Source organism: Drosophila suzukii, chromosome 2R (assembly GCF_043229965.1).
Source record: "Drosophila suzukii chromosome 2R, CBGP_Dsuzu_IsoJpt1.0, whole genome shotgun sequence".
In the NCBI taxonomy this organism is placed as follows: domain Eukaryota; kingdom Metazoa; phylum Arthropoda; class Insecta; order Diptera; family Drosophilidae; genus Drosophila; species Drosophila suzukii.
In genome coordinates this window covers 20121384-20147438 of record NC_092081.1, presented here as the reverse complement: position 1 = coordinate 20147438, position 26055 = coordinate 20121384, and the positions used below count along the sequence as shown (strand labels likewise).

Sequence of the window (26055 nt, the reverse complement as noted above, 5' to 3'; positions counted from 1 at the left end):
GTGTGTGTGCCAGCATCCGGCGTGTATTGGTTGTCAAAGTAACGGGAATCAATAGCTGGCGACATGGGTGGGGTCTAAGAGGGGTTTTTAGGGGGTGGGGGAAGGGGAAGGATGTCTTTATTAGGCGACAAGAGCAACAAGAAAAACAAATTTGTATTACTTCATTATGGCGATGCTTTTGATTCGACTTTTTTCCCCATATATACAACCCCCCCCCCCCCCCCCCCAGCGATTTCCGGCTTGCTTTGATTCCATAATTTGTTAAGGAATTTCCATAAATTGAATTTTTTCCCAAATTATGTATATCACCAATGGAATGTGCAAGTTGAGATGGAGCAATTAAAAATAAAACTCGCCTTCTTTGTATCAAAATATATATAAATGTTTATTAGAATCCATGAATCCATACATGCATAAATCCTATACGGACATGCCTCTATTCACGTTAAGTTATTCTCAATAATTATTATAATTATTGCATGTGTTTTTTTTTTGTTTGCCTGCGTGTTTTTGTTTGTGGAGGGTACAACTCGCTCAATTTAAGCCAATCAAATGGCGAACAGATTGCATTAGTACATATACAGTAGTTTCCCTTATTTTCGGAATATATTAATTTAATTTGCATCTCGACCACGGCTGACCTGGCGATTATTTTGCGCAAATTTGCACAATTTTTTTTTTATTTGTTTTAGACATATTCAAATTGTTTAGCTCTCTACTTACTTTTGTGTGACTGTCTGTGTGTGATGGCAGTGTCTAAAAATATATTCGCAAATAATGGCAAATAATAAAACTAAAATCGTATCTTTGGCATTTTTTTATTCAAAATAAATTGATACCGTTGTTGTTATTGCTGTTTCGCGCTATTACAAATTACAAAATGTAAATAATTCAGCGGTTGAGCTTATGCAAATAGACAAATGAGTTAATTATACTTAGTTTAATAGGCAATTACGTAGCACTTGCGTGAACGTTTTTACACGACAAAATCAGCGCGTCCTCGTAAAGTAATTCAATTTCTCTTCATGCAATTATTGCTCTAACTTAGGGCCTGGACTTCCTATATAGGTATATGTGTATATATTTCCATATAAAATCAATGTATTTACGCGCTACGTATTAGTTCGATTCGGGAAAACGGGGACGGTTGGTAGTGTAGTAAGTACTGCCCAACTAGCAGAGCTATAAACTAACTTCATAGATTTCATAGATAGAATAATCCAAGGGGGAGCGTGTAAAAATCATTTAAAACTAGTTTCTACTTTAAGTAATCCATTTCGTATAAATATTTGTGTGTTGTGTTGTTTGTGTGTTTGGTGGATATGGTCTGTTGGTTTGTCTGTCTGTGGGAAGCACTTGTGGGCAATTAGGAATTGATTGGTAATACGGCTAATGCGATCCGATACTCGCACCTGGATTATTGGCAGCTCTATTGTGGGTCTGATTGCTTCTTAAAATGTTAAATAATCAAAGCTGCCGGACATGTCCTTCGGCCGGCTCTCTCTGGTAATCTAAGCCAATTGGAAAACAACTGAAATACTAAATTATATTGGAAACCATCCTATTGCAAACACAAAGCCTGCCTCGGAGGTTCCCCCATCCTTTGATCGAAATATTTCTTAAATAAGCAGCACAATGCCAGTTATGTTTCTGGTCAAACTACAATGAACATGCAAACAATTCAGCTTGAGCAAATCAAGCTGAAAGTATATAAATAGCTGCCCAAAAGTCCGGACAAAGGACATGTGGTCCTTTTTGTCTCAATTTCAACTTAATTAGTACAAAGAGTTTTAAATGCTATGCTTAAAATGGTCTCGTATGTGTGTGTGTGTGCTTTTTGCAAGCTTGAGGCCCTATGACACTAGTTAAATTTATGACTAACTAGGTTTATTTAAAAAATGCATGTTATGAATTAATATATTAAATCATATTTAAGTTGCCATGACTTCTTAAAATAAATTCAGACAGTTAAAAATTAAGCAAGTGTCATAAGGCCTTTGCCCTCTAAACTCCTCTTATGGCCTTATGACACTAGCTAAATTTATGACTAACTGGATTTATTTGAAGAACTCGTGGCAATCTTTTACGAATTAAAATCTTTAATCACAAAAGGTTGCCACGAGGTGCTCAAAGAAATCCAGTCAGTTAGTCCTAAAGATATCTAGTGTCATAAGGCCTCAAGCCTTCAGGGCAAAGGTCTTATGCCACTTACTTAACTTAGTGATTGAACTGGATTTATTCATGGCAATATATTATGAATTATTATCTTAAATCATATTGAAGTTACCATAGTCATAGTTAGTCAAGAATAAAGCTAGTGTCATAGGACCCTTGCCTACTAAACTCCTTTTGTGTCCTCCTCGTGGATGTGTTTGTGTTCGCGTGGTTTACATATAAATTAGAGTACATACTAAATAAATAATATGCAGCATAGTTCTTCGTTTTGTGTTAGTGATCCTCGATTCTCGATAAGCTTAAGTGTGTGTATGTTTGCCAGCTGTTAGCACTTAAATCGTTCAGTGATTGTTTCTCCATTCTCGGCTAATACAAAACGTTATCCAAAAAACTCCATCGACTTGGCAAATACTTCTCGGTCGGGGCTCGTTACGCCCCTCAATTCGAATACAATGTCCAAAGAAACCAATTTGCACTTCGATATATACAAAAGAGTTTGCTTAGTTGCATATAACTTGTGCCAAATCGGTTACATATATAAATATCTATATGTATATATCTATATAGATTGTGTGGTTAATACGATGCGATTGTTATTATTGTTGCTGTTGCTTCCTTTCTGGATTGCAGGCTTGTTGCTGCTTTGCTGCTGCTCTTGACACTGATTTATGGCGACACATATGGCGGAGGCTTGCGGTAGGAGGGCGTGGCAGGGGACTTGCCCCGCACCTCCCGCCCGCCCACGACCACCGATGGCGGTGGCACATAGTCATCCACGTCGTTGTCACCTAAACGGATTACAAGTTAAGTACATTTTATATAAAAACAGGAAAGGAAGTCATAACACCCTATCCAAGGGTATATGTTGATATATATCTAAACGCACCGTTCATGTTTGAGGTGTTGTACGATGGTGGCAGCAGCGGGGGCTTCTCGTCTTTCAAGATGACGGGGCTCTTGTTGCCGATCTCGGGCTTCTCCTCGTACTCGTCCTGGAAGATCACGGGAATACCCTTGGCACGGAAGGACTTGCGCTCCTCCTCGTCGCCTAGAAAGCACATTGTATTAATTGGTGAGTCTAATTTGAATAATCATAAGTAGGCCTACCTAGCTCCATTTTGCCGCTTCTGTGGCGACACCAGTGCAGGCAGCATGCTATAATCGAGGAAATCAACACCATCACAATAATGATTGCGATGGGTAGCACGTAGGTGATCATGTAATCCTCGCCGAAAGAGGACTTATGGGCTGGCTCCTCGGGACGGCTTGGTATGTAATCCAGCTGGTTGGTGTCCATGTTCTCGGGATCTGTAAAGATATAATCTTCAGAAGGAATCTTAAGGTGAGAGTTACCAAGCACTACTCACGATGACAATTACTGAAAGGCACCACCGAAAAGTTGGTCAGATTCAGCTCGGGACCCAAGGCCCGCTTGGCCGCCTCCCTCAAGCTGTGATCGCTGTTCAGGTAGACACTCCTGGTGGTGGCCACCTCCTTCTCCCGACAATTGTTGTGCTTCTTGTACAGCGTCGTATTGTAGAAGTTCACAATAGTGCCATCAGAGTCGTGGTGCGTGGTTATGGAGCGGATCTGTATTTGGCCAGTGGTGGCATCGCCATTCAGCTTGGCCACTCGCTCCACAAACTTCCTTTGCAGGTCGGCATTGAATCGCTCGTGCCTGATGGACAGGTAGGCCTTGAAGAAGAACCCAAACTCGCGCTTGGGAGCAGGACTAACCACCACGACCAGGGCATCGTGGGCACTCAAGCCGCCACTATCCTCGGCCACCAGGAGATACTCCTCGGAACCAATGTCGCCACTCTTGGGGATGCCATAGAACTCCTCGTTCTTGGAGTCGAACTGCAGCCAATGGCGTGGGCTCAGTTCCAGGTGATCCCTGGTCTTCAAAGTCAGAGTCAACTGGTTGTCGTTGGCATCGTAGAAGGTATCCGCTGGAACTTTGTAGACTAGCAGTTGGCCCAGGCTGGCATTCACGCGATCCACCTGGTTTCGCGGCATGGGCGGCACATTCTTGGCCATGTGCTGCGTGGGCTTCACCTGGGTCAGATCCTTCTGGCAGGATCCGATCAGCTGGCCAGTTATGGATTTGATTCCCAACTGCGGCTGCACCAAATCACTCAGTCTCTGGGCATCCAGACGCTGGACAATATCATTCAATTCCTTCTCCGGACACTCGCTGGTTGGCAGAGTCTCATTGAAGTAGACAAAGGTGGCACTGTGGGGATCATGAGGCGTCTGTCGGATTTCCCGCACCACCACCGCCGAGTTGCTGGAGTCATCTAAGGTCCTGGCCACTGCATTTATGAGTTTCAATTGCCAGTCGATGTTGTGGCCCAGTTTCTCGTTGATCCGGACCACAATGCTGACCTCATGGTTGATGGTCCTCACCGCCCGATGCTGCTGCACACTGATCTCCACCGTCTCCGTGACGCTGGCATTGCCCGAATCCGTGGCCGACAGGCGGTACTGCCAGCGGGATACAGTATCATCCAGGGGTCTACAGATATAATAGGAATTATAAGTAAGAATCTCCATAAACGTATATCAATAAACCATCTTCTCACAGGCCATAGAGCTCCCGCTTGTCCGCATTGAACTGCAGCCAGGAGTTGGCCTTCAGCTCGTGGCCATCCTTGTCGGTCAGAGCCAGGCGGAGATTGCCCTGATCCTCGGCATCGTAGAAGGTTTCTGGCAGCACGTGGAAGGTAAAGGCCTTGCCCGAAGTGACCGCCAGTTTCTGCAGTCGCGTCTTGATGATGGGCGGGCTGTTCTCCTCGGGCTGCGGTTCCACATAGTCGGTGGAGACGAAGGTTCCACTGCTGCTGGACTCCGGAGTGGAGGCCGTGGTCAAGGCCAGCGAGGATGTGGGCGTGGCAGGCGTGGACAGCTATGGAATTCGATACTATTAGTGGAGACTCCATGGTTGCCAGGGGAATACGGCTGATGTTACCTCATTATTGGCCAGACTATTGTTGCTACTGCTGCTGCTGATGGCATCGGGTTCTCCTTCTCCTTCCTGGGAATAACAGGGAAATCATTATTAGTGAGTTGGCTAATTGGCGACAGATGGCTGGCTAAGTGTCATGCTGCAAAGTCATCGGCTAAGGAGGCAGGCAGAGTGAGTATATTAGAGTGTTAGTGTTAGTGTTAGTACAACCAATGCGGATACGGATACGGATACAAGTGCTCCATAGTGAACATGCAATTACCAGGTACCAGGTACCAGGGACCAGGGACCAAGGACCTCATGCAGGAGCTCTGGTTCGCTAATTGCCTGCCCTTACATGCTAAGTGCATTTGGCTGGAAGCAATTTCCCCTAATTGGATTCGGGATAAACGGTGAGACAATCGGGTTTTGTTGGGGCAGGAGGGGGTTTATTATAGAGAGAGCCGGAGTTGAGAGGGGGTTTTCAGAGCGGGTGGAGGTGCAAATCTATGGCTTAAAATCTAAATTGCGATTTCAATTGCGATTGCGAGATTTCACCTTAGAGCTATTAGTGCGGTGCGTTGTGGACTCTATATGAAAATCGCTTTCGCCTGCTGTTGTTGCAGTGGCAGTTGCAGTTGTTGCTGTTGCGGTTGCTGCTGTTGCAGTTGCATTTGGTGTTGCTGCTGTGCCACCAAAATCGTCGAAGGGCAGCGGGGTGCTCAGCTCGAACTCATTAAGCACAGTATTTGGCTGCTTTTGGTGTTTAATGGGTAACAAAAATGAGTAGGGTTTTAAGGGGGCGGCAGAAGTGGGTTGGGATCAAGATCGCGTTAGTCCCTGAGCAACTGGAACCCTAAAGGTCTATTTCTTATTACACACAAAAAAAACCTTTTAATCAAATTGACCAATATAATAGTTAATAGGACCTAAGCAATGTAGTTTTCAAGTTTACCAATAAAATATAGTAATAGTAGTTTTACTACAATAGTAATAATAGATTTACTACTCAGTTGTGTTACAAAAGTAGTAGTAGTAATTATAGATGTTTTACTTTATAGTTATAGTAATATTGCTATACATAGTAGTTATAGTGGATTTACTGTAGCAGTATTCATATAATAGTAAATGTATTATTACTAATCTAGTAAAAGAAGTAGTATTTATAGTATTTTTTTCTTTAAAATAGTAGTTTTACTATAGTAGTATTGTAGTATTACTATAGTAAGTAATAGTAGTACTATAGTAGCTAAAGTTGTATTACTGAAGTAGTTAAAAGAGTTTTACTTTATGTAGCTATACTTTAAAATAGTAATTTTACAATACTAGTTACCGTAGTATTACTATGGTAGTAAAACTTTTACTGTAAAAGTAATTTTACTATAATAGTTATATATTACTATACATACTATATTTAATTCTAGTAAAATATTTGTTTATTCGTATTGATCAATTTTTTTGTGTCTGCTATTACGATTGAACTTAAAGTATACAATTTTATACAAAGTTAGGATATATACAAAAAGACTGAATTCTTCTAACCTCCACTACCGAAAACTACCTGCTATAAAAAACAGTATGTACACTTATCTCTAACACTATTTTCTATCTAGTCAGCTAACATTTACTTTAAGTACCAGCCAACTCCACTAAAATCTTTTACGGCATCTCCATAAATGTCCAGTCATTTTGTGGAGTTTGGCTTTTTTTGCAGGATATGCTACATTTACACAGAACAAAAGGCAATAAAACACAATATCAATTTATGTAAAGAGCGAGATGTATGTAAGCTAGGCTAACTCCTCACATAAAGCGACGAAATGGAGGTGGAAGAGATGTTTTACATGTGACAACGAGGGACACAAGGACATGGGACACGCACACACAAACATAACGGCGAGGCAAAAGGACACTCGTTCATGTACAGACACACACACACATACACAGAAGCGACATCATTACCTTTGGCGATTCAGAGAGTGTTGTTGTTGTAGTTGATGTAGTTGTTGCTGTTGATGTTGCTGTTGTAGTTGAGATTGTTGCTGTTGTGCTTGTTGATGATGATGATGATGATGCAGATGATGTAGTTGGCTGAGTGGCTTGTGATGGAGGTGATGAGGATGCGGATGAGGATGGGTATGGGGATGATGAGGCAGAGGTGCTGTCTTGCTCTGTGGGCATGTCAGTGGGCAAAGGCGGATGAGGGGTGGGCACCGAAGATGAATCTTCTCCAGCTTCTCCAGCAGAAGCAATGGACGAGACGGACGAAGACGACGACGACGACGAGGACACCGAAGAGATGGCATCATAGGGTGAGAATGGCTTCTGTGTTTCGGGGGCGGACGCCGAGGGCGTGGGCGTGGCCAAGAAGTCCACTTCTAAGGCCTCTTGTGCCCTGGACTCCACCTGATTTCCATTCTCCTCCAAATAAACGGGCTTTACCATTTCCGTGGCTCTCGTCGTGGTTTCCTCCCGCAGAATCTCCACGGCCAGTGGAACTCCCAACTGCTGTAGCTCCACCTCCTCCTCATCATCATCCGGATCGCCCAGAACAGTCAACTCCTTGATGTTCTTGGTATTCTCAATCGTCTTGCTGATCACCGACTCCAACTTGGAGACACTCTCCTCCATCTCCTCCTCCACATTGGCAACCAAGGGAACCTCCGACGAAACGGAGACGGAGACTTCGGGCGATACTATCTTCTCCAACATGGACACTTCCGACTTTTGGTTTAGTCACAGTGAATGAGGCGATTTTGTTAGTTTTCGAGGCGATTTCGAATTGGTTTTATATATATTTTACAATATTTCGATTTTTGTTTGATAACATTAACACAATGAGATCGATATACACAGACAGAGTGAGAGAACGAGAGAACGAGAGGAAGATAGCAAAAAGAGAAGAAAAAACGTAAACACCGTATGATGAATTATAGTTATTTTCAGTGTACATATGTGGGTGTATCTTGTGTGTGGTTTCCATTTAGATGCATGTGTAGTATAGTGTAGTTTTTTTGTTTGCGGTTATTAACAAAGTGCAGTAAAAAACAAACAGAACCAAAGGCTTCCGGAAATCAAAACGTATCTAGACAGTAAGTCCAACGCGATCCATACAGATCCAAACACGTAATACATACAGATGTTCAGCGTGTGTGGTTAACCAGTGAGTATGTATGTATGAACCGCAGGTATTCTCATTTAAACGTATGTATCAGTATCAGATAAAGAAAACACCCAGAGAAACCGAAACAAATATGGTGAAATGGCTCAGAATAAGCCTCAAAACTCACCGCTCCGTGATGATGTCGATGAGCATGTGCGGATAGTGGCGGCACTTCCGTAGGAGGCTCACTACTTTGGTACATGAAAAGAAATGGGAAAGATTTCCGGAATTACCAATCTGTCACGTTCAGGTGAACGCTTAATACTCACGATACTTCTTCGTCATCTTCTCCGTAGTCGTAGTCATCCTCATCAGCACCGGAACCCTCTGACTGACGTCGCTTGCGATTCGATCTGCAGGTGAAGAACCGATTAGTTATCAGCTTTTACAATAAAGCAGAAATACACTTCTCGGAATTCCATCGCTATCTTTTAAAAAGCTTTCTCCTCACCTTGATTTCAATTCCTTTCGCCAAATGAACCACAGGCCAAAGTTCTCTTCTGTCAAAGCACCAATAGTACCATCTTTCATCTGGTGGGCAATCTGCTTGGCTATAGGCTCACCCATCACAAAGTAGCTTGGACCACAGCCGATCTGTATAAGAATAGGATTTATAAACTAATTCCTGAATTCAATTAGTTAAATATAATACCAACCATGAAACTGGCGCGTCCTAGTCGTCGATTGAGGGTCTCGATATTCTTGTTGCCCTTGCCTCCTTTTCGCATGGCCAACTTGTGCATGGACTTCAACTCCCGCTTGGACACCGAATCCAGGGAAATAAATTCCTATAAAGAGCATAGAGGATTAGTGTTCTCTCAAAGGCCACACTTTCATTTGCCAACTAACCTTCGGTATGGCAAAGAACTTGGCCAACTTGGCTTGGACATGAGCTCGTTTTGTGGCAGTCAGCTCACTCCAGTCGTGTTTTTTTAGAAGTAGCGAAAGCACAATCTCGTTTGGAGTATTTTGGCAGCTCATCAACTCCGTTACATACGGATCCTGTTTGTAGGCGGGCACATCTTTTGGCTCTATAACAGGGACCTTGAAAAAAATAAAGGGAATTATTAAGGTAAGATATATAAAAACAACCGAGATTCTAATAATCCTAATCATATTTATACAGTAGAATTACCATGTCACTTAAAAGTACCAATTACAGAGGTTTTGGGTTGTAAAGAATGTATTTTTTTCTTGTTAAAGATTTTATTTAAGTAGGAGTACCATTATTTATTTTTTTCTACTGTATTTTCTACTATTTTTTTAGCATAAGTTCGAGTTCCGATCCGGTTCTCAAGAAGTGGACACAAGTTCTATATAATATGGTATATGATATATGATAGAATAGATATGGTATACCCATTAAACTAACTAATTTGTAAAAAGGCGAACACCTTTTATTCTTTCACAAAAACATTAATATACTTATGTCGTATACACTTTTGGAAAGCAAAATCATATGTTCTACCTTTAAAAGTCCAAACGCTATCAGCTGTAAGGTTTTATGAGTATAGAGTTAGACAGTTTTCAAAGTATACATTTAACCTACTTTTATTAAGTAATATTTAAATGATTAATATTATATTCTTATCTTACTCATTCATAGCAGTTTGCTTTACGTTATAAGAAATTGGAAAGGTACCTACAAGAACATATATGTACTTTAGTATTACGACATCTATTTATGTTTCTTATCGCGGAGGCAATCTTATCTTAAGAATGGCGACTTTTTGGTTAAGCAAAAGCCTATACATGATCATCAATCAAAACAATCTAAATTTGATTTAAAATTACCCACATGGGAAGGGAAATTACTCACCTGGGAGTCGTTGACATTGAAGTCCCGCTCGGCGAGAACCAGAACCCCCCCCAGGAGAAGGAGCAGCGAGGGCAGGTTCCTACTGACCACCGATAAGCACCACGGCAATCTCATGTTCGATTCCGTGCGCGATATGTGTCGTATGGTATGAATATGAGTCGCAAGAATGCAGTTTCGATTTCAGTCCGCCAGTCCAACAATCCGACAGTCCAACGAAATTCAAAACGTCTGTCGTGGGCTCTTTTTGGTTTCTGGTTCGGTTTTACTTAGAGCTGGAGTTTTCGCTTTCGTTTGGAGAGAAGAGAAAGGGGATATGGCGATATGGCTTTTACATCATCTTCTTCGTTAGCAGCGCCTTCATCGTCATCGCCATCACCATCTGCAAGTGGAATTTATGGGAGAAATATTAGACATATTTTATGGCGCAAGGTCTTCGAGAGGAGGGTGGGTGGTATCATATCGTATGCATGGTACATGGCCTATGCTAATTAATTGTCGGCTGGGTTCGGTGACCCAAAACCCAATTTGAGCTTCGAGCATTTGTGTTTATGTTGCTGCAACTTTTCCTCCAACCAGTAATTAACATAAACAACTGTTAAGTGTTGTTGTTTTTCCTGTATTTGAGGGGAAAATTAACGCTTGATTAACGTGATGCACATGATCTTTTTGGTAATTGGTGGGACAGCACCCGACGAAAACGATGAAAATTGGAAAGTGCGACGACTCGAAGGGGGCATTTAATTAAAACCGTATTTCAGAGCCATTGATAAGTGAAAGAGAAAACGTCGGGGAGACAATTGCTCTTTGATTATGAATTATTTTTCTTAATTTTGAATTTCTGAATTATTTATGGAATTATAATAGCAGCTTCCCATTCAATTATCCCTACAAAAAGAACAATGAAGCCCTGTTCGAATTTGAATCAGTATTCCCCTTTCATGTCGATCCACTTCATGGAGTAATTCCCATAAATTTGTTAATCCCTCATTGAACATGCATCCCCATTTACGATTTCCACTTTCCTAAAGCTTCTCGGCTTATCATCGGCTTCTATTTATAACCCTTCGACCGACCACTCCCCAAATAACTCCTCGATAATCATTCAACGCAGGCATTATCGCTGAGCAGAACAAACCCCTACCCATCTATATTTTACCCCGGGGGTTAAATGAGGCGACCATATGTGTTGGGGACAAAAATTGGAGCAACACATTGCACAATTTGCAGCATTCTGGCCGAATGGGGTTAACGTTTGTGACTTGCAATAAAAATGCAGCGGAAAATGGAGTGCCTGGGAATGCCTTAATTGAGGCATTAAAAATGTGCGATGCAAACCGGGGATCGTTGCTTGAAATCGATATATCAAAGGCGTTGGAATGCCTTCTTCACACACCGACACGACTGTATAGACGAGAGTTATTGAATGCCCATAAATAATGGAAATTATAATTGCTTATGCATGCGCAACTAAAATATCATTTGTTTTTTCCATCGACTTGTAGTATTTGTGTTGCCTGCTTTCTAGTTAAATTTAATTGAAGACCTCCGTCCGTGGAGACCCAGCTGGAATAGCAAATGAAGGAGGAGCAGCCCAAGTGTCAAGCGGCAATATGCCACCGATACAGACGGTTCTTCTCGCAACATACAAACATATATGTGCCATCGTATATGAACTTAAAATGCAGCCAAGCATGCCGGGGCCATCAGTCGTTCGTTATACCCCATGAACAGCCCCTACTCCGAGAACCCCTTCCCCGAGAACCCCTTCCTTTTCCCCTGCTCTTTGGCATGAATGGGAATGAGGCTTCGGCGCTTTGGCTTCGGAGTGTATTTGCTGGGTATGCAAATGAATTAGCATTGCGCCAAATGCAAAAACCAAAGAACCAGAGGCGTAGTGGTAGTGGGTGCCGGAGAAATGAGAGATCATAACTTAGCAGGCAGTAGTGGTGGAGTATAATATGAAAAACAAGTTTTCCTCTTGTTTCAGTTTGCTGAATGCATCCGCTCAGATAAGAGTTGGGATCCACTGGAGTAGCCATTGGTGGTTTCAGAGGTTCAGTAAAGGGGTTGAGGGTCGGGTCAGCACATAAATTGAGCCGACACAAAGGGCAACTAATAAAGGTACAAGAACAATATAGAATACAGCCATAATACTGACGAGGATGAAGTTGTGGTCAGTGATACTGCACTGGGGCAAAAACTGTGTGTGATGCAACATCCGTTCCAAAAAAATACAAAAGGTTATCATGACACAGGCTTTGATAATAAAGAATATAAATAAACATTTTATTTTGTTTCAACCTTGAGATGTCTTTGATACAGATCGAATGTTTAGTTATAATGCAGTCAGTTGTCAATTAAAATAATCTATTAATCCAAGTATGAATCATTTTAGTCTGAACATGAGCATGAGTCATGTTAGAATTTTCAAATATTATCATTCTTAGTTCCTACGCCTTGATGACAAGAAATATAATCCACAGATTCCATAATATTAATACTAGGGATATTGCCTTATGACACTGGATTGAATGAATTGAATGTCTGGATCTATTAAATATTAGGTAAATTTGTGTATAATACATACAATTTTGTTTAGCTGTATACTCTTCCTTCTCTACCTTCCCTTTTTTTACAATCTATTAGTCAAATTTAAGGCAAGTGTCATAAGGCTTCATGAATTTAAGAGCATAAGTCACGTCTTATTCGTTAAAACAGTTCAGTAAAAACAATCAATCTTAAAACGAACCTTTCTTAGTTATTATAATATCTAATTTCTGAGACCGGAACCCTTTTAGAACCCTTTCTCCCAGTGTCTAGCCACCGCCCACGCATCGTAGGCTTTTCAAGTGGGCCGACTCTTATACATCGCCGTCATTATTGTTGTGGCGTTAATGTGATTAGAGAAGAGGCCTACATTTAGAGCCGGCACTTTGCGATGCCCTCTCCTATCTCTATATGTCTACCACTCGTTCCTGCTCGGCTCTTCCCGCGGGCAATTAATTATCTCAGATCCGAGAGGTTGCCCCCAGCTCGGTTCAGTTCAATTAGCCTTGGTTAACACACACTGGCCCCTATTTACACACACACACACAAGGTGGCATCGGCTGCTTCTTCATATTCAACCAACTACGTGACACAAAAGATGTTGATTCTGCAGCGGCGGCAACTGCAACAAAGAAATTCTTTCTTTCATCACAGAATGCAGCGACCGCATAAACAAATTTATTTTCTTTTTCACTGCACCCAGACGCATTACTCACTGAAGCCCATGACTTTTTTGTGTATGTGTTTACTTGGTGACCCAAACTTTTTGGGGTTTTTTGTATTTAACCCGAAAGCAGTACAAGAACTGCTATTATATTTCGTATTCCTCAACTTCAGTTGCTGTATTACTCAGAACTACGGCCTAGGGCAATGTTTTTATGATTATTAGAAAATCAACTATTCCAAAACCTTCAAAAACGCATATAGTCCAACATTTGCTATAACGATTAGCTTTTAATAACTTTAATAATATTTTAAGTTAAATAAATATTAAATATTTATATCGCTTAGTTTATAATTTGTATTACTGTGTTATAGATGAAAGAATATATTTACTTGGTGACCCAAACTTTTTGGTGTTTTTTTATATAACCCCAAATGCTTATAAGAACTGCTCTAATATTTCGTATTCTTAAACAAACTATTCCAAATCTTTTAGCTAAAAACTCAACATAGTGTTTAGTTTTCTTAATGGGGTTAATATTATTTACTATTGTGTCATAAATGTAAGCATGTTTCATTTGTCTTTCTGTATACACACAAATATACAACTATTTTTATTAGGACTAATAACCATTTGAATGCTTTTGAAATATATTTTCACTACATTTGTCTTTATGTGTAACAAAAATGTATACATTTATTTGCTTACAAGATATTTGAATACATTTTTCATGTATATTTCCGCTGCAGCTGATAAGTTTGACTGCAAGAAACTCTTATATAGAATTGAACTTTGCCGACTCATAACAGAAACCGGCTTTCTCAATTCATATAACCCACACTTTTTATGTTCATATATGGAACAATAAGAGTATTTCATCTTCAATTAGCCTTCAATGTTGTCTTCTGTGTGTTTTCTTCTGGCACGCATTAATTCGGTTGGATTTCTTGTGAAATAATAAACCACAATTGTTCCATCTGTGTGGCTTTCCTTGCTTTCTTTCCCCAGCAGTTCTGGAACCCCTTCTCGATGGATTCCCCTTCCAAAGGGGGAACCCCTTCGGGCAGCCTTAATTAATTTGATTCGTCGCACTGGGCGCACAATTCCAGCGACGATGAAGTCTTGGGGGACGGGATCCTATAGAGCTGGTGATGGCCAGCATTGGACTAATGGATTGTTTGGCCCCTTGTATTTTGTTTACGATGCTGCCCGATTGAAAAATTTAAATTTGTTATACACATAAAACCCACACCCGAGTACGAATTTCATGTATGTACACATGTTCGCCGGCGTTTGACCCACAATCTTGTCGTTGGAAATAGTCTTATTCAAAATATGCTTTGTTGCACGCATAGTCAGTGAACTGGAAACTGAAAATTCGGGTTGGGGAGCATAAAAAAACAGAAAAGTCTATACAGTGGAAAGCAGGCCGTGCAATTACCAAAAATAGCCCAAATTCTCTCGACTCTCCTCAATCATCGCCACGCATTGGCTCCGAGTTTTTTGGGTCCGGCCCAATGGAATCCCATGCAATGGGATATCTGGGCTGGTCACGAAAGGCGTGTCGCATTCTGGTTTTCAAAGTATCAAAAAAAAAAAAATACAACACTCAAAACGAACAGTAAGGAAAATTCATTTTACAATGACTTCAGCAAAAAGTTTTAGTTGTTAACGAGGCAAACCAAATAACAAGCAAAACGATCCATCAGAAAGAAACTTTTCCATGCATTGTTTATTGTTTCCTTGTATTTTATGATAAACAAAAATATTCGGAACTTTTCAGCTGAGAAATGTTTCTTTAAACTCTATTCACCCATATGAAAATTATATCATTTCTATTATACTTTCCAATTTTGTGAGGAATTGTACGAGTATCACATCTTATTTTCAGATTCTTAATCATCATTTTTCGATGACTACATTTTCTAAAAAGTTTCGTGGGTCTCTAGAATTTCGAAAAACATTTATCGTAAATGGGAAAGCCAAGTAAAAACGAAAACTATCTATTTGAAAATCAATTTCCAAAAGTTTTTTCTGGTTTTTTTCGACTTCAATGATAAACAAAAACAGCGGGAAGGAAAAGAAAGATAAAGTTTTTTACAATTTAGGGGAAACTTTGTAGTTTATAACTTAAGAAACAGTAAGGAAACGCTTAATTAAATAAAAGTGCCTAATATATTCTTCGAATTTCCTGGAAATTTTCTAAAATTCCGAAAATCTCTGGGGATCTTTTAAAAAATATAATGTTATCTTATTAAGCAACTTATAAAATACCTAGAATCTCCCCAATTCCCAAAAATTATCTAACCGATTTCCCAACTATCTCGAAAGGCCCTCTGATGTCATGCGTTGTAGATCTTATGACTTAATTCTCCAGTCTTCTTTATGCGTTTCTTCTGTGTACACAATGGCAGGCTGAAGAATGAGCCAGAAGTGCGACACATGGTGAGCATTAGCATGGCTTTCTCAGATAGCGCTTCTGTCCCCCAAAATGATATGATAACAGTGGTTGGGCCCCACAGTTAGTCGCCAGATATGCATATGCGATAAGTGGGGCCGCTTGGGTGTGAGCCGAAAAACGAGAAAATCATTAAGGCGACCGGGGGCAGCTGATGAGGTGTAACCCAATTTCCGGCGCATTGCCCAAGAGCCCAATGATCCGTGGAAAGCGGGCCCAAAAAGGTGTTAAGCCGATTCGAAATCCCAGCTACGTGGATGCACTGGGGGCCAGTAAAAAACTGAAAAGGGGGTTGCCATGGCAGTTGCAGCCACAGTCGCTGACACAGATGCGCCCATATATGTACATAGAACATATATCGGTAATTCATAGAGTTTAATTGAGTGTAATTAGGCTATGACGATGATGAAGACCAATTTGGTGATATGCATAATTGAAGTGGGTTGCTGCTTGTGGACTGCAGCGGGGTAAAAACCGATTGCAATCCGATTTCCAATTAAGACAAACAAACCATGACAAAATGCTGGCCAAATTGAGCCACAACTAAATGGAGTAATTGTAGTCAAAAGTAATTTGATTAGAAATCACGCGGCAATTATCGCTTGAGCGAAACTGGAGAAGTTCCCAGAAGTCGAAGCCCCAAGAACGGAGGTGGAGAATTGCCAAGGGAGCACCTAGTGGTTCGGGGCATTGCTCCACTCCCCAGTACTTTGCACCACACTGGGAATAAAATTTGGATGGCCATTTCATAATTAAGGTGATATTATTCTATTTAAAAGAAAACATTCTTGATATCAACATTTGTAACAATAATTAGGAAACAACAAGTATTTAGTTTCTTTAAAGCTTCTATTATTTTCCGTGATTTTTATTATCACAGGAAAGAAAGTTAATATTAATTTCCAGGAAATAAAGTAAAAATGTAATCTCAACATTGTTTCGGTTTCCTCTTGAATTCTATTTACACAAATGCTAGCATTTTCAGCAATCCGAAAGAATCTCTTTATATCTATATAAACTTGTGTATTTTTCAACCGTTTTTAGTTTCACAGGAAAAAATATCAAAAAAATAATTATAGCAACCAGAACACTCCTTAATATACTTCCAATAGAATAAATAACAATTGTATCTAAATTTTTTTATATTTTATGCATAAGAATAAGAAATATATATTTTTTTGTATTTATCAGGCCTTGCACGATTGTCCTAAATCTATCGTTTTCATATAGCGGTTCAGGTGATACTAAAATTTAGACTTAGAGTTTCCCAGGTACCAGTAAAAATAAAGAGATTATAAACATTTGCGACATTGGAAAAAGGCAATTTAAATATATTTAAGCTGCCAAATGTTCAGTAATTAAGATGTAGAACACTTCTGTGCATATCTAAAGTTATTAAAAAGCAAATGCGGATTCAAGAATTAAGAGAGTAGATATGAAATACATTTTTTTTCCAGTGCAGTGAGTTGTGGAGTCACAGCGAAAATATTTTTTGCGTGGGGCCAATGTCTGGTACTAATACTTGATGCCTGGGGACTTGAGGTCTTTGAGGCAGGGCCCAAGGAGTGAGGAGGGGGGGTGCTGGAGGGCAGGGCAGACGCCATTTTGGCCAAATGGCGGCGGCGTTGGAGTTGCAGTATTTGTTGTTGTTTTTGTTGTTCCTGCTGAGAGCCATGTGCGGAGTTGGCGATCAAATGCGATCCCAAGATCTCTTGCATGCATAATGATGCCGTCTGTTGTATTTCTGCCTGCTGTCGCCGATGTTTCGTTAAATTGTGTGTGTGCTTACAGTAAGAACAACAACAACAACAACAACAACAGCAACTAAAACAACCATAACAAAAAACAACAACATAAGCAAAGACTAAAAACAAACATAAAAACAACGCAGTGCCGTAAAGTTCAAACCAGCAACACACACTCACACACAAAGGCGTTGATGAAGACGACAGCAAAGATACAAAAAAAGATACAACAACAAAAACATGGATCCAGTGCCGGCTGTTTGGAGAATTGGAGAATTGGACAGCTGCCTTCGTGATAGATACGATACTCCTATTCCGGCTGGCCTGGCCCAAGTATTTTTGTACTTTAACGGGCCATTGAGAAGCGCAAAGCAAAAAATAAAGAACAGCTATAGGAAGAGAAACGCAAATGTTTCTATACCCTATACCCCTTTTTTTTAATGTCCTATTAATTAAATCGAGCTATGTTTTATATATTATTTATTCAAGATCTTAAAACCCTCTGTATATCTAAAAAGAACTAAAAACCGTATTCCATAAATATGATATGATACGTTTGTTTATCCAAAAATAAATCTATATAAATAAAGACGGCTAAGGGCAAAGAGTTTCACCGATGGCAAAGAAAGTTCGGGTTCAAGTCACACTTCTTGCCAATGAATTTTTCAGTTTTTCAGCTTTATAAATATGATTTAAGATACATTACAATTAAATATGTGTTTTCCTTTTGATTTCCATTTGGTCTAAAGTAAAATGAAAAGTCAGATCTGACTGTAGAAAAGATATTTTGTTTTGAAATTAAACTGCTAACTGCCAATAAAATTGTTATATTTCTTCAAATTTGTAAAAAAAAAAAAAGATAAAAGTATCAAAGGGGTCAAAAAAGATATTATACAAAAGTAATATTCCTTATAGATAGAAGTTGCCCTAAAAGTCTTTCTATCTATCATGTTAGTTAACTGGGTGGGTGCAACAAAGACAGCTTGCTGAGTGGAAAGAAATAACTTAGTTTTGGAAAGGCTGAGGGAGAGAAAAGCAGGCAACTGGACTGGAAACTCAAAGACTCGCCAACCTACAGATACTCAACAGAAACAGACATTGTATTAATTAGTGGAGAAGCGGGCGAAAAGGGTCTGCACTTGACACGCAACCCGGGAAATGGTCGCTCACTCCCACACACAAGAACCCATAAAACCCCCTCCCCCACCAAAAAAACGACCGCCCTCATCGTTAGGCCGGCAACAAATTGACGCAATCTGATTAAAAACGCATCAAAATAAAGCTAACTGGTGGCCAGGGGAAAGGGGAAAAGAACAACAACCTATGCTAAATGCTCGTTGTTGAACTAATAAGCTTTTTTATTAGTTGTTGCTAAATTAAAATACGAATTTCAGGTTGCTTTAGGCTTGTTAACAATTTATTAGCGAGAGAGAGTACAGCAGGCGAGACGAGAATGCGTTTTATGTCGAGATCAGAATTCGTACTGATTTACAAAGGGACAGCCAGCCGAAAGCTGGGCCGAAAAATGCAAGTACACAAAAGACGAGAGAGCTAGATAAAGAGAGCTACCTTTCGCGATGCCATTAATATAAGAGATCGAATTAAGACGTTAATTAGCTGCTGCGGCTGCGTGACCCAACATACTCCCCCCGTTGGAAGCCTGGGTTTCAACATCATCCTTAAGGGGTAGCAGACACAGCTTGTTTACTGCTCGCTTTGTCACTCCTGATGCTGTCTTCAGAACGGCAACTCGAGCAACCCCATCTCCACCGAAGAGAAGCTCGATCACTCTGGCGAGGGGCCACTTCATGGGAGGCAAGTTTTCGTCCTTAACCAGAACTAAGTCATCGACAACCAGGCCAGGTTTTGGGGTGCGCCACTTGGAGCGCTGTTGTAGCAATGTTAGGTATTCTTCCTTCCATCGGGACCAAAAGATCTGCTGCAAGTAAGCCACGCGTTGCCATCCATCCAAGCGATTGAAGTTAAGACTGGTCACATCCGGCTCGACGAAAGAAGAAGGCGGACCACCATTCAAAAAATGTGCTGGGGTTAATACATCCAGATCAGCTGGGTTTTCTGAAATCGAGACTAATGGTCGAGAATTAACAACCGCCGAAATGTGACACACCAGGGTCCGCAACTCCTCAAAGGCTAAAACAGCAGTGCCAACAGCGCGGTAGAAATGATGCTTAGCGATCTTCACAGCCGCTTCCCAAAGACCGCCAAAGTGTGGCGACCTAGGAGGAATGAAACACCAATCAATAGCCTCAGCTAGGCAAAAGTCCAATGTAGCTCTCTGATGATCACTGCTGAGGAAAAGACGCCTTAGTTCGAGCAGCTCATTGCGAGCTCCAACAAAGTTGGTTGCATTATCAGACCAAATCTGCCGCGGCCTTCTTCTAGTGCATATAAATCGTTTGAGGCCATGTAGAAACGATACCGTAGAGAGATCCTTGACCAACTCCAGATGAATAGCCTTCGTGGCGAAGCAAATGAAGACACAACCGTAGCATTTTACTGGAGGCTTGCTTCGCACCTCTGACTTGTAGAGAAATGGCCCGCAAAAGTCAATGCCAGTGACTTCGAATGCATGAGATCCATCAAGTCGTTCCTTTGGAAGATCCGCCGTCTTTCTCCCCCCAATAGGCCAATATTGGGATCGAATTATGCCAAGTAATGCCCGTGGCCCAGTGTGCAGATTGCGTTCATGAAAGTGAGTAATAATGGCAATAGTGACCGAATGACTCCGTGGTAATATAATTGGATGACGCCCATTAAAATCCAGAGAAGAATTCCTCAGCCGGCCATCCACTCTAAGAAGCCCAAATTGGTCAATGAATGGCGAAAGAGATGCGAGCGAGCTGGAGGAGTGCACCATTCCCTTTGACTGCAATGATTTGATGTCATCCCATAAATGTGAGCGCTGGACAAGACGAAGCAACAGCAGCGTACCGCCTTGAAGGTCAGACACCGTGAACGTAGGGCGATGGATGCGATTACTAAACTTATAGACGTATCCGAAAACTCTTTGAAGGGCAGCAAAGGAATTGGCAAATTTGGAACTGGACACTATGTCTTCATATGGAGATTTTATTAGCAGAATCCTCCGGCGAACCTCAAGCGTTGGCTTTTCAGCAGTGATTGGGGTCGGCCAGTCAGCTTTGGGACCACAGAGGAATTTTGGTCCATGAGTCCAGAGAGGAGACTCGTTGAGCGAATAGCCTGAGGAACTGGCCGCCGATCCATCAAAAACTACGCGAAGCTTTGTAGTGGAGCTATCTTCCTTTATGACGCAATGATGAGGCAAGAAATATCGGCACAACCCGATGTCAGCGGCAGAAACTGATGACATATGTCCTAGATCGAGATATTCTTTTATGAATGCTGCATATTGAGCCTTCAAAGATGGCTGACTATTCAACTTTCTCTCTAGGGACAAAAATCTTCGATAAGCTTGCTGGTAGGACTCTCCCAAAAGATCTAGATTAAACTTGGCAGGCAGCCGAACAGAATAATCACCAGCTGGCAAACGATTGACGTGTCTTACGAAATGTGCTTCACAGTCCAATTCTTCCTTAGTAGCGCGTATAATTGGCTCGGCGCAGCTTTCCACTTCCCAAAATCGTCGAAGAAGATCATCCAACCGATCGAAACTATTCTCTCTACTAGCGAGAAGTTCATCTTGAGACGACATTAAAACCGAGCCATCGGAAAGGCCATAGCCTCCAGAAACAACCCAACCCAGACGCGTCTTTTGAATTAGGGGTAATCCAGGTGGGAGCTTGATTTGGCCAACGCACAACATCTCGAAAAAGAGGCTGGCTCCGATTAAAAGATCCACCCGCTGGGGAGCATAAAACCTTGGGTCAGCTAACTGTATATTTTTGGGTATGTTCCAGCTGCCAATGTCGACGTTGAAGCTAGGCTGTCGCTCTGTTATGTTCGGAGCAATCACCGCGGTAATGTTGGCCGAGTATTCGGAAGTTCGGGACTGAATCGTAATATTGACCGAGTGACCGTCCGTCACAAAACTGGAATCTCCAACTCCAGTTACAGATGCTGAGGATTTTATTTTCTTTACTTGAAGCTGATTTGCGAATCGGGATGTTATTAGATGCAGTTGGGAGCCCGAATCGAGTAGAGCTCGACAGGGAACGAAAACCCCAGAACGGTTTTTTACTAAAATGCTAGCCGTTGCTAAGAGCACAATATCATTACTAAATTCCTGTGCAATAAGAGCAGTCGAAGTGGAAGGCAGTGCAGAGGGTGAAGCAGAAGGAAGTGCTTCTTGAAGCTGTGCTCCTTCTTGTGAAGGAAAAGAAGGTGAGTTTCCCAGGTGAAGCAGGGTGTGGTGCTTAGATCCGCATGAACGACAACTACTAGAGTTGCATTGCCGAACTTGATGACCAACCTTAAGACAATTTATGCAAAGACCGAGCCGCTTCGCTTCTTGAAGCCTATTCGCAGGAGACAGGATTTTAAAATTCTGACAATAAGAAATGGAATGCCCTGTATCATTACAGAATATACAAATCCAGGGGTTAGCGTTCGAGGCAACAAATGCTGATCTACGCGCATTGGGTATTCTGTTACTTCCCACCTGATTGCCCGGCGTATAGTTTGCCATGGCGAAATCCATAGTCTCCAACGTCCTGCATCGCTGCTCCAGAAATGATGCCATTGACTCCCACGTAGGAATTAAATTGACGAAGGCAGGGTCCTCTAAACGCTCTTCCCACTTTGCCTGACTTGCCGGATCCAACCTTTGGAACAGAACTTGGACGATGATGCATCCTGCGATTTGTTCTGTCGTGCCCAGTCCCTTGAGAGCACGAATATGAGCATTGAATTTATCGGACAGATCCCGAAGTGTCGAGACGGAACCACTCTGCACCGCCTTTAGTCCCAGGATCTCAATAATGTGTGCCTGAAAAACCAAACGTCGATTATCAAATCTATTTTTCAGCAAATCTAAAGCAATTGCGTAGTTGCCATCCGAAATTTCCAATGAGCGAATAGTTTCCAACGCTGCGTCCCTCAGGCATGATCGTAGATGCTGCAGCTTTTCTATGTTGGTGAGGTCCGGTTGACTATCTATGATCGTGGTAAACATAGAATAAAAGTCAGACCAATTTGCATAGCCTCCAGCGAATTTTGGAAGCTCCAGTGGGGGCAGCAATGCTGCCCTATGTCGAGGCTGACGCTGCTGGGGGCCGAAAACTCCCGGAGTGATGCCGTCAGCAAAAGTTGAATGCGAAAGAAGCTGTGAGGTGCGCTTTGAAATTTCGGATCGAACCGATGACTTCAGAGTTACGAGAATGTCATCAAATTTCTCACTTAAATCACTTTCAATTTCCTCTAAATCCAACTCTTCGAGCTCACCGAGCACCTTTTTAAATGACTCTTGAAGCTCATCAATCAACTCTAACCTCACATGAAGACCGGATTCGTCGCATGAAGTTAACGCCGCACTTGATAGGGAATCCACTAAGCGCTCCACTCTATTAAATAAAGCCGTTGCCTTGCGCTTTAAAAATATTGCCCTGTTTGCATCAGCGGTAACATCTCCAAAAGCTCCCGTAGGCATGGCTACAACAACAACAGCAGACGAAATGCCCGAAATTCGGCTCCAGCGGGAAGATGAGCGCAAAGCAAACGAGGGAATAACAGCCCGTTACTTGGCTATGTACGCTTCTATGTATAGCTGATTTTGCGTCTTATGTGTAAATTTCCGCAATCACCAACTGCTATTTATTTATAGCGCTCACTGCATTTAAGGCCTTATGATTGTTGCTACGCCAATGCACCGCAGAAACAAGAATGAAAAAAGTCAATAAATAGACTTATATGATTTGCACTTAGTATTATTTATGCACAAATCACGTCGGGGTCACCAATGTTGAACTAATAAGCTTTTTTATTAGTTGTTGCTAAATTAAAATACGAATTTCAGGTTGCTTTAGGCTTGTTAACAATTTATTAGCGAGAGAGAGTACAGCAGGCGAGACGAGAATGCGTTTTATGTCGAGATCAGAATTCGTACTGATTTACAAAGGGACAGCCAGCCGAAAGCTGGGCCGAAAAATGCAAGTACACAAAAGACGAGAGAGCTAGATAAAGAGAGCTACCTTTCGCGATGCCATTAATATAAGAGATCGAATTAAGACGTTAATTAGCTGCTGCGGCTGCGTGACCCAACACTCGTAAAAGTAATTTTTTTGGCCCACACACACGCGACCCGCTGCCCTCACCCACAGCACACACTCTCACACTCACTCACTAACACAGAGACACATAATTTAGGGGTGCCGGCGGAAGCGAAAAGGAAACATCTAGTCCTCTTAGAACAGCCGTCGTCCCCTTTTTGCGTACGCAGCATCCGCAAAAGAGTGCCAAAAACTGGGTGGTAATGCCGGGGATTTTCTACAGTGGACACTCGCTTTTAGAAGAACTTCCAAAAGAACGAATCCCATTTCTTGATAACCAGTTATTCGATTTTTTATGGAAAAATAATCATCATTTTTAGAATGGTTGAAAAGTTAAATAAAGTTTCATTGAATTAGGTAGTAATATATTTTTTTTAAATATAAAATATAGATTATGGCACACTGATAATAATCTGTAACGTATACTGTCTTAATGAGTTACATATAATAACGAAGCCCATTTTTTGATTACCAGTTATTCGATTTTTATGAAAAAATAATTATTGTTTTTAGAATTTGTTCTAATGGTTGAAAAGTTAAATCAAATTTCAATGGTTTAACTAGTAATATATATTTTTTTAATATAAAGTTTGGTTTATGAAACTCTTATAATAATCTGTAACATAAACTGCCTTTATGAGTCACATATAATATTGTATACTTATACTATACTATAATATACTTGTATTATACTATAAATGTTGACCCATTTGTTTTTATGGTCTTTATTATTTTTAATGGTATTGTTCTGTTATATAAGGTAATATTTATATAAAATACAAAATAAGTAAAATGTTTAAAGCAACATACTAGTAATGGTATGCTAATTTCTTTGAATAAGACTCAAAAGTTGGAGTTTCTAAGGAATTTTTTGAGTTACAAAAATAGCTATATTTTGGTTATCTCCTATGTCCAGGTTCCACTGTCCTGGAATATTGGTGCCTTGCATGACCGAAAATCACAGTGCGGGCGGAAACTGAGTGCCCTCATCAAAATACGCACACACACACCAATCAAAATAGAAGCACACGGGGATTGAAAAGAGAAAGATAGAAAGGGCCAGACAGATGAAGTCAGAGGGGGAGGGGAGGAGCAAAGAGCAGGGTGACAGCTGCTCCATTCGCGTCCGGAAAAAGTGGCCGCTAAAATCATTTGTTAAGTGCGGTGGCCATGACAACTGTCCCAAAAGTCGGGAGTCCTGGTCAGATTTTCAATTTTTTCATCTCTCTCTTTCCAGAGCGCACGCACACACATATGCAAGTATTTCCATCATCATCAACACCAGCAAACAAAACAAGAACAACAACCGAATGCAGTCCCCCTTTTTCACACAGAAAAAAAACAATGGGTTGATATTAAATCGAAGTCCATTTTCATTGTTTTGTTTAACATTTGTTCAATCAAATGGCTTAAATGGTCTAGAACGCAGAGAGCATCTGTTTTTGGTAGCCAAAGTCTGGGTTCAAATCCCACCCTTATTTAAGGAATTTTTCATATTTTTTTAGCTAAATAAATATAGACAATTGAGTTTTAAATTTAAATGTACAACTGAAAAAAGTATGGTTTTAATATTTTCTGCCTATTTCATCCTCAATGAAGTGTAAAATGTTCAAACTTAAGATCTTCTCATATCATATCTGCTTTTCTTTCTGTGCATCCATTCCGCTTCCGTGTTTCGAAATTCAATTTATGTATACTTTATGATGCCGCAGCCGGCTCCCCAAGCTCCATTTCGCCCCCCCCCCCCCCCCCCCACCACCTCCATTTTTGCCCAGTGAGGCGGAGAAAATTGTAAGTTCAGGAAAATCGATTTTCTTTTTGTATTTTTTGCCGTTTTTCGGCTTGCGGCAGACAGGGCTAATTGGTGTTCTTTTTTTTCATCAGCGAAATGCATGCTGCATTTGCAGTTTCACTCACCTCGTTGCGCTATTTCTGATGCTCCGGATTCGGATTCGTTTTTGGGGGATTCGGGATTGGATTCTCCTGCCCCACTTCGCTTCCCTTCCCTCACCTTCCCTTTCGGCCAAGGAAATTGCGTCCAGAGAGCCGCACTCACACGCACACACTCACGCACAGGCACACACAACTGCAGCAGTGTTTCTCTTCAATTGCAGAGCTCTTTTTTTTTATTCTATTTTCACACCTGCACTCGCGATTTTCACGCACTTTTCCGGTGGCACTTTCCTATGAGATACAAATGCGTGGAGTATTGGGTGCCTCACATGCTGCCTGTTTTGAACAAACGCTTTTCACTTTTTTGCAGCTGAACGGGAAAACAAAGTTTTCTGAGTTTCGGTTGGTTGGGCAGTGTGACCGCGACTGTGGATAGGA

At 41.1% G+C, this 26055-nt stretch overlaps 1 protein-coding gene across 8 annotated transcripts; it reads right to left on the bottom strand.

Moving 5' to 3' along the window:
• Positions 1-509: 509 nt before the first annotated feature.
• Dg (Dystroglycan) lies at positions 510-26055 on the bottom strand. 8 transcript variants are annotated; one of them, XM_070994615.1, is made up of 15 exons: positions 25642-26055; positions 10105-10483; positions 9135-9329; positions 8942-9073; positions 8737-8879; positions 8555-8638; positions 8413-8476; positions 7085-7846; positions 5681-5878; positions 5147-5212; positions 4761-5083; positions 3543-4693; positions 3283-3483; positions 3062-3223; positions 510-2963 (listed from the first exon to the last, which is right to left on the bottom strand). In XM_070994615.1, the coding sequence occupies exons 2-15, from the start codon at positions 10216-10218 to the stop codon at positions 2842-2844; spliced, it is 3717 nt and encodes a 1238-aa protein (XP_070850716.1). In that variant the 5' UTR covers positions 10219-10483; positions 25642-26055; the 3' UTR covers positions 510-2841. The 8 variants fall into 8 exon arrangements, with proteins under 8 accessions (XP_070850716.1, XP_016929382.2, XP_070850717.1 ...); XM_017073893.4 differs by having other exon boundaries at positions 5681-5875; XM_070994616.1 differs by having other exon boundaries at positions 8413-8473.